At 41.5% G+C, this 14,668-nt stretch overlaps 1 protein-coding gene across 2 annotated transcripts in view; it reads right to left on the minus strand.

The window, feature by feature from the left end:
• The window catches only part of WDFY2 (WD repeat and FYVE domain containing 2), a 67,176-nt gene that overhangs the window by 17,543 nt on the left and 34,965 nt on the right, over positions 1-14,668 (minus strand). For both annotated transcript variants that reach the window (XM_063333717.1, XM_063333724.1), the window contains exons 3-4: positions 10,565-10,638; positions 3,908-3,962 (exon numbers count right to left, since the gene is read on the minus strand). In XM_063333717.1, coding sequence (XP_063189787.1) covers positions 3,908-3,962; positions 10,565-10,638 — 129 coding nt within the window. The remainder of the gene's footprint in view (positions 1-3,907; positions 3,963-10,564; positions 10,639-14,668) is intronic.

Here is a 14,668-nt window from a genome sequence, read left to right on the forward strand (position 1 = left end):
TAAGAAATAAATAAAGTAAATAATAAAATTATTTACGCCCCCTCAGATATCTTTAAAGAATATGAAGGCCTTACTCGACAACTTAAGACAAAAATCAAACACCCAACACTTTTTGAAGTAAGGCTTTTAACAAATGAACTACTAGAAGGCCACCATACTCAATAAAACTATATGGTCCTTCTTTTTAATTATGTTTTTCCTTGCCCGAAGGCTTTGCAGAGGTGCGTATGCCAACCCCTATGCCTTGGCACACCCATGTGAGGATTATGTACTACAGGGATGGGACTGTGGAGTAGAGTCACCCTGGACCAAGTGAGGAGGGTTCATCTCTGTTGGATCATGACATGCCTACCCAAAGGACTAAGTGGCCCTTCCTTGCATATTCTCCCAGAGAACATGGTGAACATGAGTCCCTTCCCACCTTGCTGTGTCCCAGCAATGCTGTTGGACTCTGGTCCTGGTGACATTGCCAGTAAGCCCAGATCCAGTGTCCCGGACGGAGGCAACTGTAAGGAGCAGAGAAGTACCTCCTGGTGCACAGTCCAATGGAGCTGCAGGAGCCTGTGACTGACAGCATCTCCCAGAGCATCTCACTTTGCTTGCTCAGCACCCCAGACCTCCAGTACAGCTCCAGGGAAGTGGTGGAAGGGGTGCTGCGCTCCCCTAGCAACACACAGGGTGTGGAGTGGAGAACGAGGAAGCACAACTCTATGGATGGGGATGGTGGGAGGCACTGTGCTGTGGAGCAGCAGCAGCCTCAGGTCATCTGTGTCCTGCAAACAGCAGGGAATCTCTGCTTTGTTTTCCTTCCTTGCACCATCAAAAACCTGCCTGCTGCAATTGCCCCTTGGGACTTTGAGTAACACTTTCCAGTAGAGCTGAGGCAAGCTGAGATTGTCCCTGAGTTGCTGTAGCCTACTCAGTGTCATGTCATTGCTGGTCTGGACAGAGGAGTGGCCCAGAAGCGTTTGTGTAGCTCATCATGGGTTGCCAGCACTGCTGGTAAGCTGGGCAGAGTGTGTCTTCATGCAGAAGCTCTCCTCCATCCCTGTGTCCTGTCTGGCTGTTATGGCAGCTGTCGACTGCTTTTGCAGGGAAAGTTTCCTACCGAATCTGAATGGCCCTTCACTGAGTCTTGTCCCTCCTGTAGCAATGAACTGGGACCTGTCTTTCCCCATCTCAGGTCACCATCTCCATTTGCAGCCCAAACAGCGGTCTGGCTTTCCTAATCCAGAAGTGAGGGGAGAAAAAAGAAAAGAAAAAAAAGCATCTCCAACAGTACCTGAGGGTGTATTTTTCCAAAACCAAACTTTTGCCGACGTGTCCAGCAATGTGCAGAAAGCAGAACACCAGCTCTAATGCTTCACAGAAGGGATTACTATACAGACACCCCTACACACATGAATTTGGGTGATCCCAGCAGCCTGGGATCACCACGCTTTCTTTCCACTCCCCAAAATAGGTCACTTGCACACTGCCACTATTTTTTAAATTAATGGAAGAGAGTTTTCATCAGCTTAAAATGGGAAAAGAGCAAACATCAAACTCTGGGAGTGAGGGAGGAAAACGTGGCTCTCAGGAGTGAGCGTCACATGCACTGGCTTAAGTGCCTGAAGGCAGACACCGTCTGCTGTCAGCAATCGGTATGGTTTGGGCTAGAACTGAAATGATGCCTATTCTGGGCACAAGTATTGCTTCTCTTGACCTAAAATAAGTCCACAGCTTTCAGATAAGATCTTCTAACACATCATCTGACAGTCCTAGCACAACATAACCAGAACTGATCAAGAGCCTTCCCATGCCAAGACAAGCAGCCTAGGAAGAAGATGACTCCAGCCGGGACTGTGATCAGTTGTACTGCCTCTCTGCTGATGTTAATGGATCCTCATTAGTATCCTCTGTTGTCCACCATTTAGGGGATTCCATTGCACTCCTGGGGTTCTCCCACAGGACAACCCGTGGAGATTCTCTATAGCATCTTCCTATACGAAGGCCTCCTCCAATGCTCTGCAGCAGCAGCATATCTGGCACACTGCAGGAGACGGACATGAGAACAGCCTTCATTTTCCTTTTTTTTTTTTTTTTAAATTTTATGTAAGGGTGCTCTCCAGGCCTTGGGTGGGCTGCCACAGTGTCCTGGTTTCAGCTGGGAAAGAGTTAATTTTCTTTCTAGTGATTGCTTTCTAGTAACTTACTTTCTGGTGATTCCAGGAATGTCAATAATACCTATTGTTTTTAGTTGCTGGTAAGTGATGTTTACGCTATTCGAGGACTTTTTTCATGATGGAATGGCCAATGAAATATTGCATACCATAGACGTCATGCTCAGTATATAAATGGGGGTTGGCCAGGGGGTGGGAATCTACGATCCCTGTTCCAGATGGTGCCAATTCACCGGGCGGTGAGAGTGACCCATGTCATTATTATTACTGTTATCATTCTAGTTGCCGGTTGGGGTTAAACCAACACATGGTCAACTGGCTGTTCTGCCGTACTGGCAAGATACATGTTCCCACTTCCAAAGTTTTCAGCCTTTTCCCTGAAGAGCTCGGCAAGAAAGGTGGTGTCTCATGCATGTGTTGTTCTGCATATACAGAAGAAAAGACTTCATCTCACCCTTCCTAGGCTGTGATTAGCCTGCAAGACTGAATCCAAGCATGCAAATGGATGACCTAATAACAAAGGGGGTGACAGAACAGTCTGTAGGACTCTTCAGTGCAACAAACCTTAAATGTGAAACTTAGCTGTGTCAAACCTTGGTGACTGCGGAGCAATCACAAATTCAGATACTAAAGATTTGTACTGTCAGACTGCAGCAATCTTATTTAAGATTCACGTACATATTTTATCATCAGTGGATGTTTTTCTTCAGTTTTTACAAGCCAAGAAAAAATGCAGGCATTCTAGCTTAATTTTACAACACACCAGGAATTCATGAAAGACCTGAAGTAAAACACTTGAAAGTCAATGCATGTTAGCCATGCCCTGCAAAAATCAAGATTCTCTTCATACCTTAAAATCTAAATGTTACAAAGTGATCCCCAGAGCCTCAATTTAGACATTTAAATTATCCTCTCAACCTTTCAAGGTATAAAACTCAAAATACATGAGTAAATACATATTTTAAAATACATGTGAGAAGTCTCAAGCTAACATGTCAGAGGCTTCTATACAGAAACATAATGCTTAGCATATAATATGATATGATAAATATAATATCATACCACCTCTTAGTCTAATAGTAAAAGAGATACAAGAATAAGTTATTGCATGTGTTTGTTACTTTTACAAGAATACCTGTCCCGAGTGCAGTGCCCTTTCGAGGTTTGACAGGATAAATAGCTACGTTTCTTAAAACATCACATTAGTGAATATCAGAATATAATTAGAAAAGGTATGGATTAGCATTTCTTGACCTTTTACTACGACAGGTATTCACTGATAATCTTGAGATTACCGAAGCTGACAATTATTGAAATATAAGCAGACTAACCCCCAAAGCTACAGTCCTAAATGCCTCATCCCTAAAAGATGTGTTAGTTTCCTAAATTGTTTAGTTAGATACACTGGATTACTAAAGATTAAAAATTAACACTCTTCTTCTCAAACATGGTCTGGACAGTTTTCTGTCTAGAATGATATTCCAAAGGAACATTTAAAAGGAGAAACAGAACATGAAACAGCTCTTTAGAAGTCTTGCAATCTCAGAACAAAACACATGATTGATCTATTGCTAAAACCAGTATTTACATTAGTTTTTAAAAAAAAAAAAAAAAAAAATCACTGATCTCAGCAAGTCGCACATGGCTTCAGTGAATGGAGCCAGGGTGGCACCACAACTCCTTAAGAGAACATTAACAAAAATTAATGACAATACAAACCAATTAACATGGATCATGGTTCTTACCCTGGTAATTTTTCACTAGTGTCATCTTGTTGTAATCTTCCGATAAAATGAATTCCTGAGGGAGCAGAAAGAAAAAAACAAAAGAGTCAGGGTTTAGAGATGTAAAGTGTTTGAGAGTTTTTATTTGACTTTGTTACAAAGGTAAGCTCTCCCTTCTTTGCAAGCATAGCCCTATCTATAGTTTTGCTAATTTTGAGTGCCTCCATCTAAAAAGCTAAATTATTTCACTTTTTAAAGCTGCCTAAGGAACAACATCATGAGTGCTTCTGAACAAAATGATGGAAATAAAAGAGGAACTATTAAAAAAGAAGTCAAAAAAGCTAACAGAAATGGCTGGCTGTGAGGTCGAGGTACCACAAAAAGAGACCTGAGGTCTGTCATGCAGCAAACACCTATTGCTCAGGACTGCCTGGGCAGAAACCTGCATGTGTGCACAGCTATGTGCGGCACACGCGGGTATGTGTGTATACACACAGAATCATGGAATGTGTGGGGTTGGAAGGGACCTTTAAAGGTCATCTAGTCCAACCCCCCTGCAGTAAGCAGGGACGTCTTTAAGGAGATCAGATTGGTATGTATCCAAGTGTGTGCATACACTACACCCACGTGTGGTGTGACCCAGCCTGTGGGCTTGCTCTTGCGGCCAGGGAAGAGCACACCTACAGGGACAGGCTCAACAGTGCTGCTGCCTTGGTGCTGCTGTTTAACCACCGATATGGCTTTGGCACGAGGAAATGATGAAAACAGTAGCTAAGAGTCTGCATGGCAGCCTTGGTTCCTGGAAAAAGCCTACGTGGTTAAACTGACTGAGCACCTGGATGTCCCTGCCGCTGGTTTTGAAGAGGGGAGGCTGCTCAAAGCAGGGGAAACGGAGTGGCCACAACAAAACTCCTTCCTGCAACATCTCTCTGGAGGAAGCACCCAGGCAAACGGTAGGCTCTGCAGCACCGCCGCATGAATTAGCTTTCAAACTGCTGTCAGGTATCTACGTGCGTACACCATGTACTCAGAGAAACACAAAGGAAGAAACAAGGAGTGCAAAACCACGTTATATTAATAATTTATACCTAACTACACAGAAACTCCCTGAATCACATAAACTTCCCTAATCTACCTCAGAGACAGGAGAAGTAAAACCTAACTCATTTAATCTGGAAATGGAGTGAAAATAAGTGAAGAATTATAAACATAAAATAAGCCAAATTTTAAAGCATACAGTTGTGAAATATTAATGTATAAGCACTCCCAAAAGCACTATGCAACAGTAGAGAAGACTGGACTTCAGGAGCCTACAAACCATATCTAAGGCAAACCAAACCTTTAGTGCAAAAAAGCATGAAAAGACATTCTAACCACCAAAAAGCCGCTGTTTACCCACAGTTTTCAACCATGAATTAAAAAAAAAAATAGTCACTCTACGTTTTCTGTGGGTCCACTGTAGGTAATCTTTCCAGTACCAGGATTACCCTAACACATCCTATCTACTGCTTGGAACCAAGGTGGAGAAGCTACAATACTCACCTGCAGAACATCTACAGATCCCAGCTTCCAGGAAAACAACTGTGAGTGAGTTGAGGCAGCCATGCATTTTGCTGTTTCTAGGTTTCTGTTCCTAAATTAGTTATAAATATGTTCTCTTAAATTGCTCTACTTCATCTTCCTTTCCCTAATCTGCTCCACCTCCCATTAGCTTTCCCCAGCAGCTGAGGACTGCAGTGGGGAGTATTATTTAAAAAGCAGTAACGAATCAATTAAGTCCACTGGATTTCTATACCAGGGTCACCTTAACTCTACAAAGCAGAACGTTAAAAATCTGCTATACCTCCCTAGCTACTTACAGGGGAAATGGTTTCCATTAACCGCTGCCTGAAGAATGCTAAACCACCACATGAAATGCTTTACTACAAAGCCTACTTGAAACAAGACCCTTTGCAATGAATGCTAACTTTCTGCTGCTCTTACCTAAAGAAAAACATCTTCAATTACTGCAATACATGGCGGGAGAATATGTCTGCCTTTCCCACCAATTTGTCTGTCCTGGTACTGACCCCAGCTTTCACTGTGGTGCCACACAGATGCTGGTGACTTCAGGGGGGATGAAGAGTGTGGTTTGCATTCTATTTCATTAGGTTTTTTTTCATTTTTCCCTTGATAAATTTGATGTGTCCATTCTGTCCCGTGATCTGAACAGTCCCACAATTTCAGTGGAAGACTGAAAAGGCTTTTGAGTCTCTCCATTATAATAACAGTGAATCAAACACAACGGCAGTTTGTAAGGTTTACCCAAGTATTGATTAGCTCTGTATGCTCTAATACAAACCACAGCTATGTACTATTAACATTCTTCTCCATCCAAAGAGATAAACAAACACAGTACAAAATAAACACAGCTCCATTAACCTGAATACTGGATATAATTTTTTTCTTTCTTTCTTCCCCCTCCCCGCCCCCCGAAGACTTCTTCCTTCTCATTTTCTCTTTTGAAAGCATGAGATAATTTGCGATGCATTTTCTTGTTTTGCATTTTCTAATCTTCCTCTAGGTATTTTACTCCATTTTCTAATCTTCCTCCAGGTATTTTACTCCCTGCTCCCCTTTACACTATCACATGTTCTTCCATTGCACACATTCCCCCCTCCCTCTCAAGGCCAAATGTTTTAGTTGCGTCAATAGACAGGTATTTTAGCACAGGGCACCTTGCTCAAGAAATTCATGCCCTGTTGCACATACATCATGTCATCTGCACTACAAAACCACCGACTACATCTCTTTAACATTGTACCAGTAGAAACTGTTCTTTTTATCCTTCCATACATAGATGTTTTGCTCCTCTCAGAGCTGCTGATGCTCGGTTCTCATTAGGCAGCGTTGTGGCTCTTTTTAACGAGCTAGAAAGGCTGGGGTCACCCACCCAGCTCAGTCGGTGCTTGTTAACAGAACAGAGAAAGATTTCCAGTTCCCGTGTGAGCCCTTTTGCACAGGAGGGGCTGGGATATATCAGAGCACTCAAGATGGCAAAACCAAAACGTCTTCTTGCAGAGATTAAAAACATTTTTTTCTGGCAAGATCATTCTCTACTCTTCAGAGGGTGTTTTTGGAGCTACTTTACTACCTTTTTTGCCATACTGAAAATGTTAGTTATCAGTCTTGGCTGTTTCAGGTAAGCGTCTTATTACAACAGTGACTTAGTACCCTGAAAGCCTTTATAAAGCAGTAAGGAGAAGTCCTGAGCGTCTGAAAAGACTGTCCAGTCTAAAGCACACTGTTGTACAAAGGCTCAACTATACCTTCATGGAGCACACTCCTTTCACACTGAAATACACACACCCACCACAAACATCTCTTGAGCCTAAGACCTCTGTAAATCCTCATCCTGGCAAAATTATCAGCATCTTGTTTCAAATTACTCTAGTTAAGGCAAACAAAACCCATATTCAAGTGTGTGCCATTTCAGAATCCTTGGCCACAGGGATGGCTGACAAGGCCTAGGGTCTAAGAAAGACGCACACCTTTCCAGAGCTGCAGGTGGATGCCAACTGATGTATCCCCAAATACCACTACAGACCTCTGCTTAGGCAGCTGAATCTATTTCTGAGAGTTAATAATCTTTATTTATTCGTTAGGTGTTATCAATTCACAATCTAGTTCCCGCCCCAGGGAATCTACAGTTTGTACTCTAATAGATGACGCCATTTCGACAGCACACTGCGGATCTCCTTAAAGACTTGACTTTGTCCTGTTAGCACAAGTGAGCAACAGCACTCTCACCATGCCTTCCAGAGAACAACAAACCTGCTTCAGAAATGGAAGAGAATGAAGACTCTTAAATACACTGTCAGACCCTACATCTATGTCTGCTGCAAAGAGAGCTCTATAAAATGACCACAGCATTTTCATTTCATAAAATATAAAAACTGGGAGAGGAACTGGCTGTGGAATTCTCTTGTCTATTGAAAATAATAGACATTTCCTTCGTTTCTTCTTGTTGTGGTATCTTGAGAGACTTGCACCCATTAAAGTATGTTTTTTCTCCACTTCCAAGCAAGTAATTTATGACCACGATAAAGTCTTTTGGCTTCCAAAGGGACCTCAGGCAGTCCCTAAGACATAAAGTAACAGAAATGCAATTTCTTCTCAAAAAAAGTTTGCAAAGTGTAAAAAGAAAGATCATAGAAACTTTTTTTTCCTTCAGGTGCCACTGCTCTTCAAGCAAGATGCTAGACAATGTTTCGCCCAAGAGAATGGTCTACTGTGCTGCACAAATGTGCAGTGCAGCTTTCATGTTGAGAAGTTACAAAAGGTTGAAAACAATCCCTTCATCTTTGTAGAAGCAAAAATTGTCACCCTGCTTCACAAGGAAAGGTGTCCATACAGGGTCACTACATGGTGGCTTTGCTGGAATGTCTTTCTTTGACAATAGCATTGCTGCCCCTCCTTCTCAAAATGTACCATACACATTTCTGATGTGCCAGGCTCATAAGCAAAATCCATGCAGCTTACAAAAATTTCATGTAAAAGAAAAAAGGCAGTTCCACTTTCTTATCCCCATTTACATCCAAAAGTAAAAGCAGTACTTCCTTGCACTGCAAAAAAGATTAGTTTGAGATTATGTGGCACTCTCATGAGTATTATATCAGCTCACAGGCCTTGCCAGGAGTCCTTTCCTTCTACACAAAGCAAAGATGCAGAATGATTTTCAGCATTTTTTTTTCATCCTGCACCCAGCATACACAAGAGTGCTAGGCATTACCAGAAGCACTAACATGGAACAGCTGACTAATTCCCAGATATTTTGAGCTGCTCAAGTAAATTGCCTGTACTTTCCCTTTGAGGGCCACACAGTTAAAAGTAAGGGCACTAAGGTCACCTTGTTGGAGTACTCTTATTTTGTAGTCAGTGTGCCCTGCTTGTATACTGCTGTGCTAAACTGATCATCATAGCTGTACCCAGGAAGCAAAACTTATCCTTTCCTCCAGAGGGTGGTTGTAACCCACTTCCAAGTACTTGGGGATTTTATCTTACACCCCAATATTACTGGGACTTGAATATGGGGCTCTTGCTCTTCTTCCATTCCCACCTCCACCACTTCTTGTAGCACATTACACTTGTGGCTTCTCTTACAAGCCTTCGGTTTGCTACAAAGGGAGACATTTCATCGCTTGTGGAAGTTTGTGGAGTACATTTTCTGCACTATCTTCTACCACGCAACTGCCTGCAGCTACAGGGGACTAAATCAACCAACATAGACTAGCCCTTCCCCCCTCCTACGTACTTGTGTCCAGAAGACTGGGAAAAGAAAAGCCCAGTTTAGCAACAAATAGAACCTGCCTTAGACATGGCAATATATACCTATAAGTACCAAAAGTCACATGTTGGTTTATCACCTGCATATCTCATTTACCTTCTTTAGCTTCAGAATGGAAAATATTTGACTCCATTCAGACTCAAGCACGCTGTGGCTGTGACTCTTCAAGGCAAAATGCCCCGAAGACAAAGGACACATCTCTTCCATCATGCCGGAGTATTTAAATACCTTATTTACAGTCCTCACATTCCTCTACATTCTTCAAAGGCCTAGTGAAAACAAAAGTCTCTAGTAGGACTCGCAAATTACAGCTATTTCAGAGTGGGAAGGAGGGAATTTCAGAGGTGCAGGGAATTCTATGGCAGCTGTCCCATCTCCTACATACAAAAGGAGAAATCTACAGGCACAAAAAAAAAAAAAATCTCTGCTACTAGCCATTAATAGTTTTACAGGTCAAAACCTTCACATCTTTGATACAGCTCACAGGCAACAGCTAAAAGGGTCACACAGCCTTTTCCAAATACCATCTTGGCTTCAGTGCAGACAGCTGCCTTTATGTCAACCTGCAAACACTCATTCAGTTATAAAGCCCATAAGGCAGAGACAATAGTAGTAAATATCTGAAATGATGGTAAAACGATCTTAAACTGGAAGAGGAGCCTATTGATGAGGCATAGGTGAAAAACAGCCCTCTGACCCATGACCCTTCCACAAAGTGATATAGCTCTTAACTCATCATACCACAAGAAAAATTCAGTGAATAAGGTCAACTGCTACCCTCTGTCCCAGATCTAAAAGACAGACTCTTGTTTTAACACCCAGCTTCCTTTCCATGCACATAGATCTCTCTTAGATGTTAATGAACCAAATCTTTCAGCAACAGCACTGCCTGTTAAGAGCAACTCCTCTGAAGAAAGTGAGAAGAAAACAAAATCTGAACCCTGAAGTTTGGGAAAGCAGCTAGACATGGTGCAGAAATCCACTTTCTGCCTCTCTGAAGATGATTTTTCCCCTCTTCATAGTTGCTTTCAGAAATCTTTGGTATGGTATGATTAGCAAGGCAGTCAAATTTAATTAAACAACAGTGGTTTATCGGCGTTATTTTTTTGAAGATATGCAAATTGAGACAGTTTGTTTAATTGCCTAATAAATATTGTAAATCCCACTCAATCTCTTTGTGGCAGCTGGAATGAAATTTGTAATAATCTGCCATTTTCTACACCACAGCTTCAGTTCCACTAGCAGTAAAAAGTCTCTCTCCCAAACACTAGCAAAAATATCCTCACCACAACATCACACATATACTTCTCAAAAGGGAAGCATTTCAACTAGAAATCTTTGGATGTACTTACTGAGATTGTACCATTGTCTAGACCTATGGACAGCCTTCTGGTTTCCGGGTTAAAAGACATGCATGAACATGGAGCTGAAAAAAATGAACATGTTGATGAAGTTAACAAAACTGTGATTCTCATTTTCTTGAAGTTCTGGAAATCCTAAAACTAACTCGCATGCTTTATGATGCTGTTCAGCATTTTGCCCCTTCCAATAGACAAGCATTATAAAAAAAAAAAGTGTTCTTGCAATTCATTCAACCCTATCCTATTAGGACACAGAACAATGGCTATTTCTTGCTCCAGCTCCTTCATTTTTTCTTATTAGTTATCTGAAAACAGGCATGTCATACAAGAGCAATGGTGGTGTTTTGATATGAGGCGCCTGACATTTCAGTATAAATCTGAGAAATTACTTAACCGAAGAATTTAGTTTTTTACATTTGCCTGAACTTTACCGACAATAAAAGAAAACACTGTATTATGTCAGAGGCTTGCATCCTATACCTGCAGTAAGAAAGTTAACTTGTAGGAATCAACATATCAGCCAATATTAAGGACTGTGAGTCCGACTGTCCCACAGACAACGCTATGACAGTATCACATACTATGGCCAAATTAAAAGACTGTATTGAAAACTAGCCATTGTTTTATTATATCACTTTCACTCTAATAAACATCAGGATATACTCGTAAATTGCACACGTCAGTCATACTATGTTCCCTCGAGGATCTGGCAAGGTTCACATCAAGGGTAAAACCAGAATTTTCTTGCAAGGATTCAAGAGCTATGCTTGGTTGAATTGAGAAACTGTGAAGTTGCATTCAGAAGGTGGCGATCGTTTTTACTGCTCAACACAGCAGCACGCAGCTGGGAGTCCTGTTGTCCCAACAGAAACCTTCTGGAATCATTTTTCAGCAGCAATTGCCAAGTGCAGCTAGGAGCAGGCATTTTTACTTCTTTGATAGTGATAAGAATGTTTTTTTAAAGCATATTCTTGTGATAAATATAGGGTACAGTCAGATGTGCTTTTAGTTCCGCTTTTCTGCCCCGCCTTCTTGGTTCCTAGTCTCCACTGTGATTACACACGGTGCTTTTGTTACTAACAACCTCGGAGTCCTCTCTCTTTTGCAGTACTATACATCTGGTATATGCTCAAATTGTGTAATGTCTCACATAGGATTAAACAGTCCATAGCTCAGCAAGTCTTCCTTGATAGTTTAGTTGGCAGCAAAGCTACTTGAAGATGAAGACAGTCTATGTATGTTGGCTGTTTAACAAAACTGGTTCTACCTTCAGTATTGACTCCCCCTTGAAACATTTCCTAAAGGACAACCAACGGCAAGCAGAAAGCCTACCACATCCACATCCAGGCAGGCACCTCGATTTATTTATTTCCTGGAAGGGCTGACTGAATTAAATCAAAGAAAAAGCTTCAGTTCAAGGAAACTGCCAGAAGGGAAACACTTAAATTAAGGCTACTAACAGTGACAAAATTGCTGCTTCCTATACCTCTTCCTCAGAAAAGGCAAACTCGAATCATGTCTTCGAATGGTGGGGCGTTACTGTTATATTGAGGCTTTGAGGGTTGTATCAGAATGAGACAGGTGTAAGAAAAACAGACAGGGAAAAAAAGGGGAAAAAAAAAAAAAAGGCAAATCTTAGCAGAATAACCCATCAAACCCTTTTAAAGGCACTTAATGCCAGAACAGACATATTCTACCTATCAGCTTTCAAACACTAGACACTGTGCATACATTGAAAGAGGTACCAGTAACTCTGAAGGCAATAAACAGCTCGCAGAGAAAGTGTCTCAGGTAAATTAGCTATTTGAAGTATGCTTTTCCCAAATAGCCTGAAACACTTCAGACACAAAAGGTGCAAGCAACTGCTTGACACCGGCTGATTATAAAAAAGTCACTTCTAAATTTCAGCCCTGTGTGTACACAGCCATAGCAGTGTAAAGATACTTATTTTGCTATAACTGTTTTCCTAAGGGAATTCTTCAGTAACACGTGCTCTTGGAAAAATCATTATGTCAGCGCTAAAACTATGTCTACACTAGCTACGCTAATGTAGTTAAAGTGATGCCAGTTGTAACAAGACTGCTGCAGCTTATGCTTTAGTGAAAATAAGATGACATTCAGATACTTGAGCACTTAGACTCACTAAGAAGAGGGGGAGGGGAAAAAAAAAAACCAACAAAAGAAACCGAACAAAAAAACCACTGAACAACCCCAAACCCTAAGCTTCTGAGATGTTTAAGATCCTTTTGAAATAATAGCCATGAAAAAATAACAGCACTCTGAAGGCCCTCTAGGAAAAATATTGATCTGAACTACTACAGAGGACAGGCAGGATATTACTGATGCAGAAGTCTGACTGCAGTCTTTATCTTAAATACAGGGCACATACACACTGATTTTAGCTTTTGGAAAATTAATTATGGAGGAAAAGCCCAACTACATACCTCATGCTCTCAACAATGTGTCACCGTTATTAGAGGCTGACAGAAGTAGAAGAGAAATAGAAACTCTGTACCTGTGGTTTCAAGGACCACCCTTTGAAGTGCCTGAGGACCGAAGGAGTCTGTTTTGCTTTGCAGTTTTTTTAACCTCACATTCAAAGCATAGAGTTAGCTAGGAAAACCATCATAAGACAGTGTATTGTCTTCCTCAAAGACTGCATATGGATACTCCACTGTCCTTCACTACAATAAATCCTTACGCTGTTTCACGTCTGTGAGAGGTTTTTGGTTGTTTGGGTTTGGGTCTTTTTGGGTGGTTTTTTTTTTTTTTTTTTTTTGGACAAAGCTTACTTCTTGTGACGACAATTCCTTTCCCTTTCATAAATTTGTGTCTACTAAGTTGGCTTTTTTCTCCTGTACAGAAACTGCTCAAAAATCACACATCTAACCATGGTTACACGTCTATAATCTGTGTTGCACATGTGTAACCAAGGGTACACATCTAACCATGAGGAGGGTTAACCTGCTCGTCAGAGGTCTGTTGTTAATGCAGCTGTTGAGACAACGCTGGCTAGCGCGAAGACAACGCTGGCTAGCGTGAAGACAACGCGTTAGCTAGGTTTCCGGCTTACCTAGTTTGCCTTACCAATGATTTAATAGTGTGTGTAACGCCCACAACTCGCTCTTTCTCATGGGCTAGAGGAGATGACCAAATACATGGCCACTGTGTTGTCTAGAATTTTCCAGCTACTGAAACACACATAGGTAGGGCATAAAACTTCATAACTGGGAAAATCCCACCTCTTAACAGCAGCAGTTGTCCCTACTAAGAGGGGAACTATAATCTTGATCTTTTTTCCAGGCATTTAGTGGGTTTCACATTCAGAATGCACTGATGGACTCATTTGGGTGTAGAGCTTGACTAAAGCACATGGCTGACTCAGCCCAACTCCTCGTCCTCATCTCCCAGAGTACCCAGAGCACAAACGCAGTTATTAAGGCTACCTGATATCAAATCATGAAAGTGTGTGGGTCATGCATCACCATAACTAAAGTCACAAGTCATGCTAACAGCGTATATATAGTGGAACTGCCACTCACAGCTTGCTAAGCAGCACAAAGGCCCCATTGTGCCTACTACATTTTTACACAGAGAACCTCTGGGCAGTTGTTGTTCTCTAGACAACAAAAAACAATGTGAACCTAAAGCAGAGGACCATCAAAAAGGTGTTCCACACAGAAACAGACAGAATGATCATTTCAAGTCAAGCGCAGACTTGTGCAGAGGCTGACTCAGAGCCCTTCCTATGATTTCCTAGCTTGAAGCCGTGGCTGATAACAATGTAATTGGCATTGCTCCAGTTGTTAATTATACCTGATCATTCTTGAAATTGGTGAATAACACAGCATAATTTTAATATCTCTTGGCTTAAAAGCTCACCAGCCTTCTAAGTGAAGGAGCAGTGTCAGGTGTTCAAATTTTATGAAGGAGCTTTAAAATAGTCCCCTTTGAGTGGATCTGGATCTGCTCCATCATTTCCAGTGAAGCTGTTATTACTGGCAATAATGCAGCCTTGCTAAGATCAGAGGAGGACCTAACAAGATTTTTAAATGCAAATGTATGCAAAAGCATCACATGGAAAAAGAGAAGTAT

This window comes from Chroicocephalus ridibundus, chromosome 1 (genome assembly GCF_963924245.1).
Source record: "Chroicocephalus ridibundus chromosome 1, bChrRid1.1, whole genome shotgun sequence".
Taxonomy (NCBI): domain Eukaryota; kingdom Metazoa; phylum Chordata; class Aves; order Charadriiformes; family Laridae; genus Chroicocephalus; species Chroicocephalus ridibundus.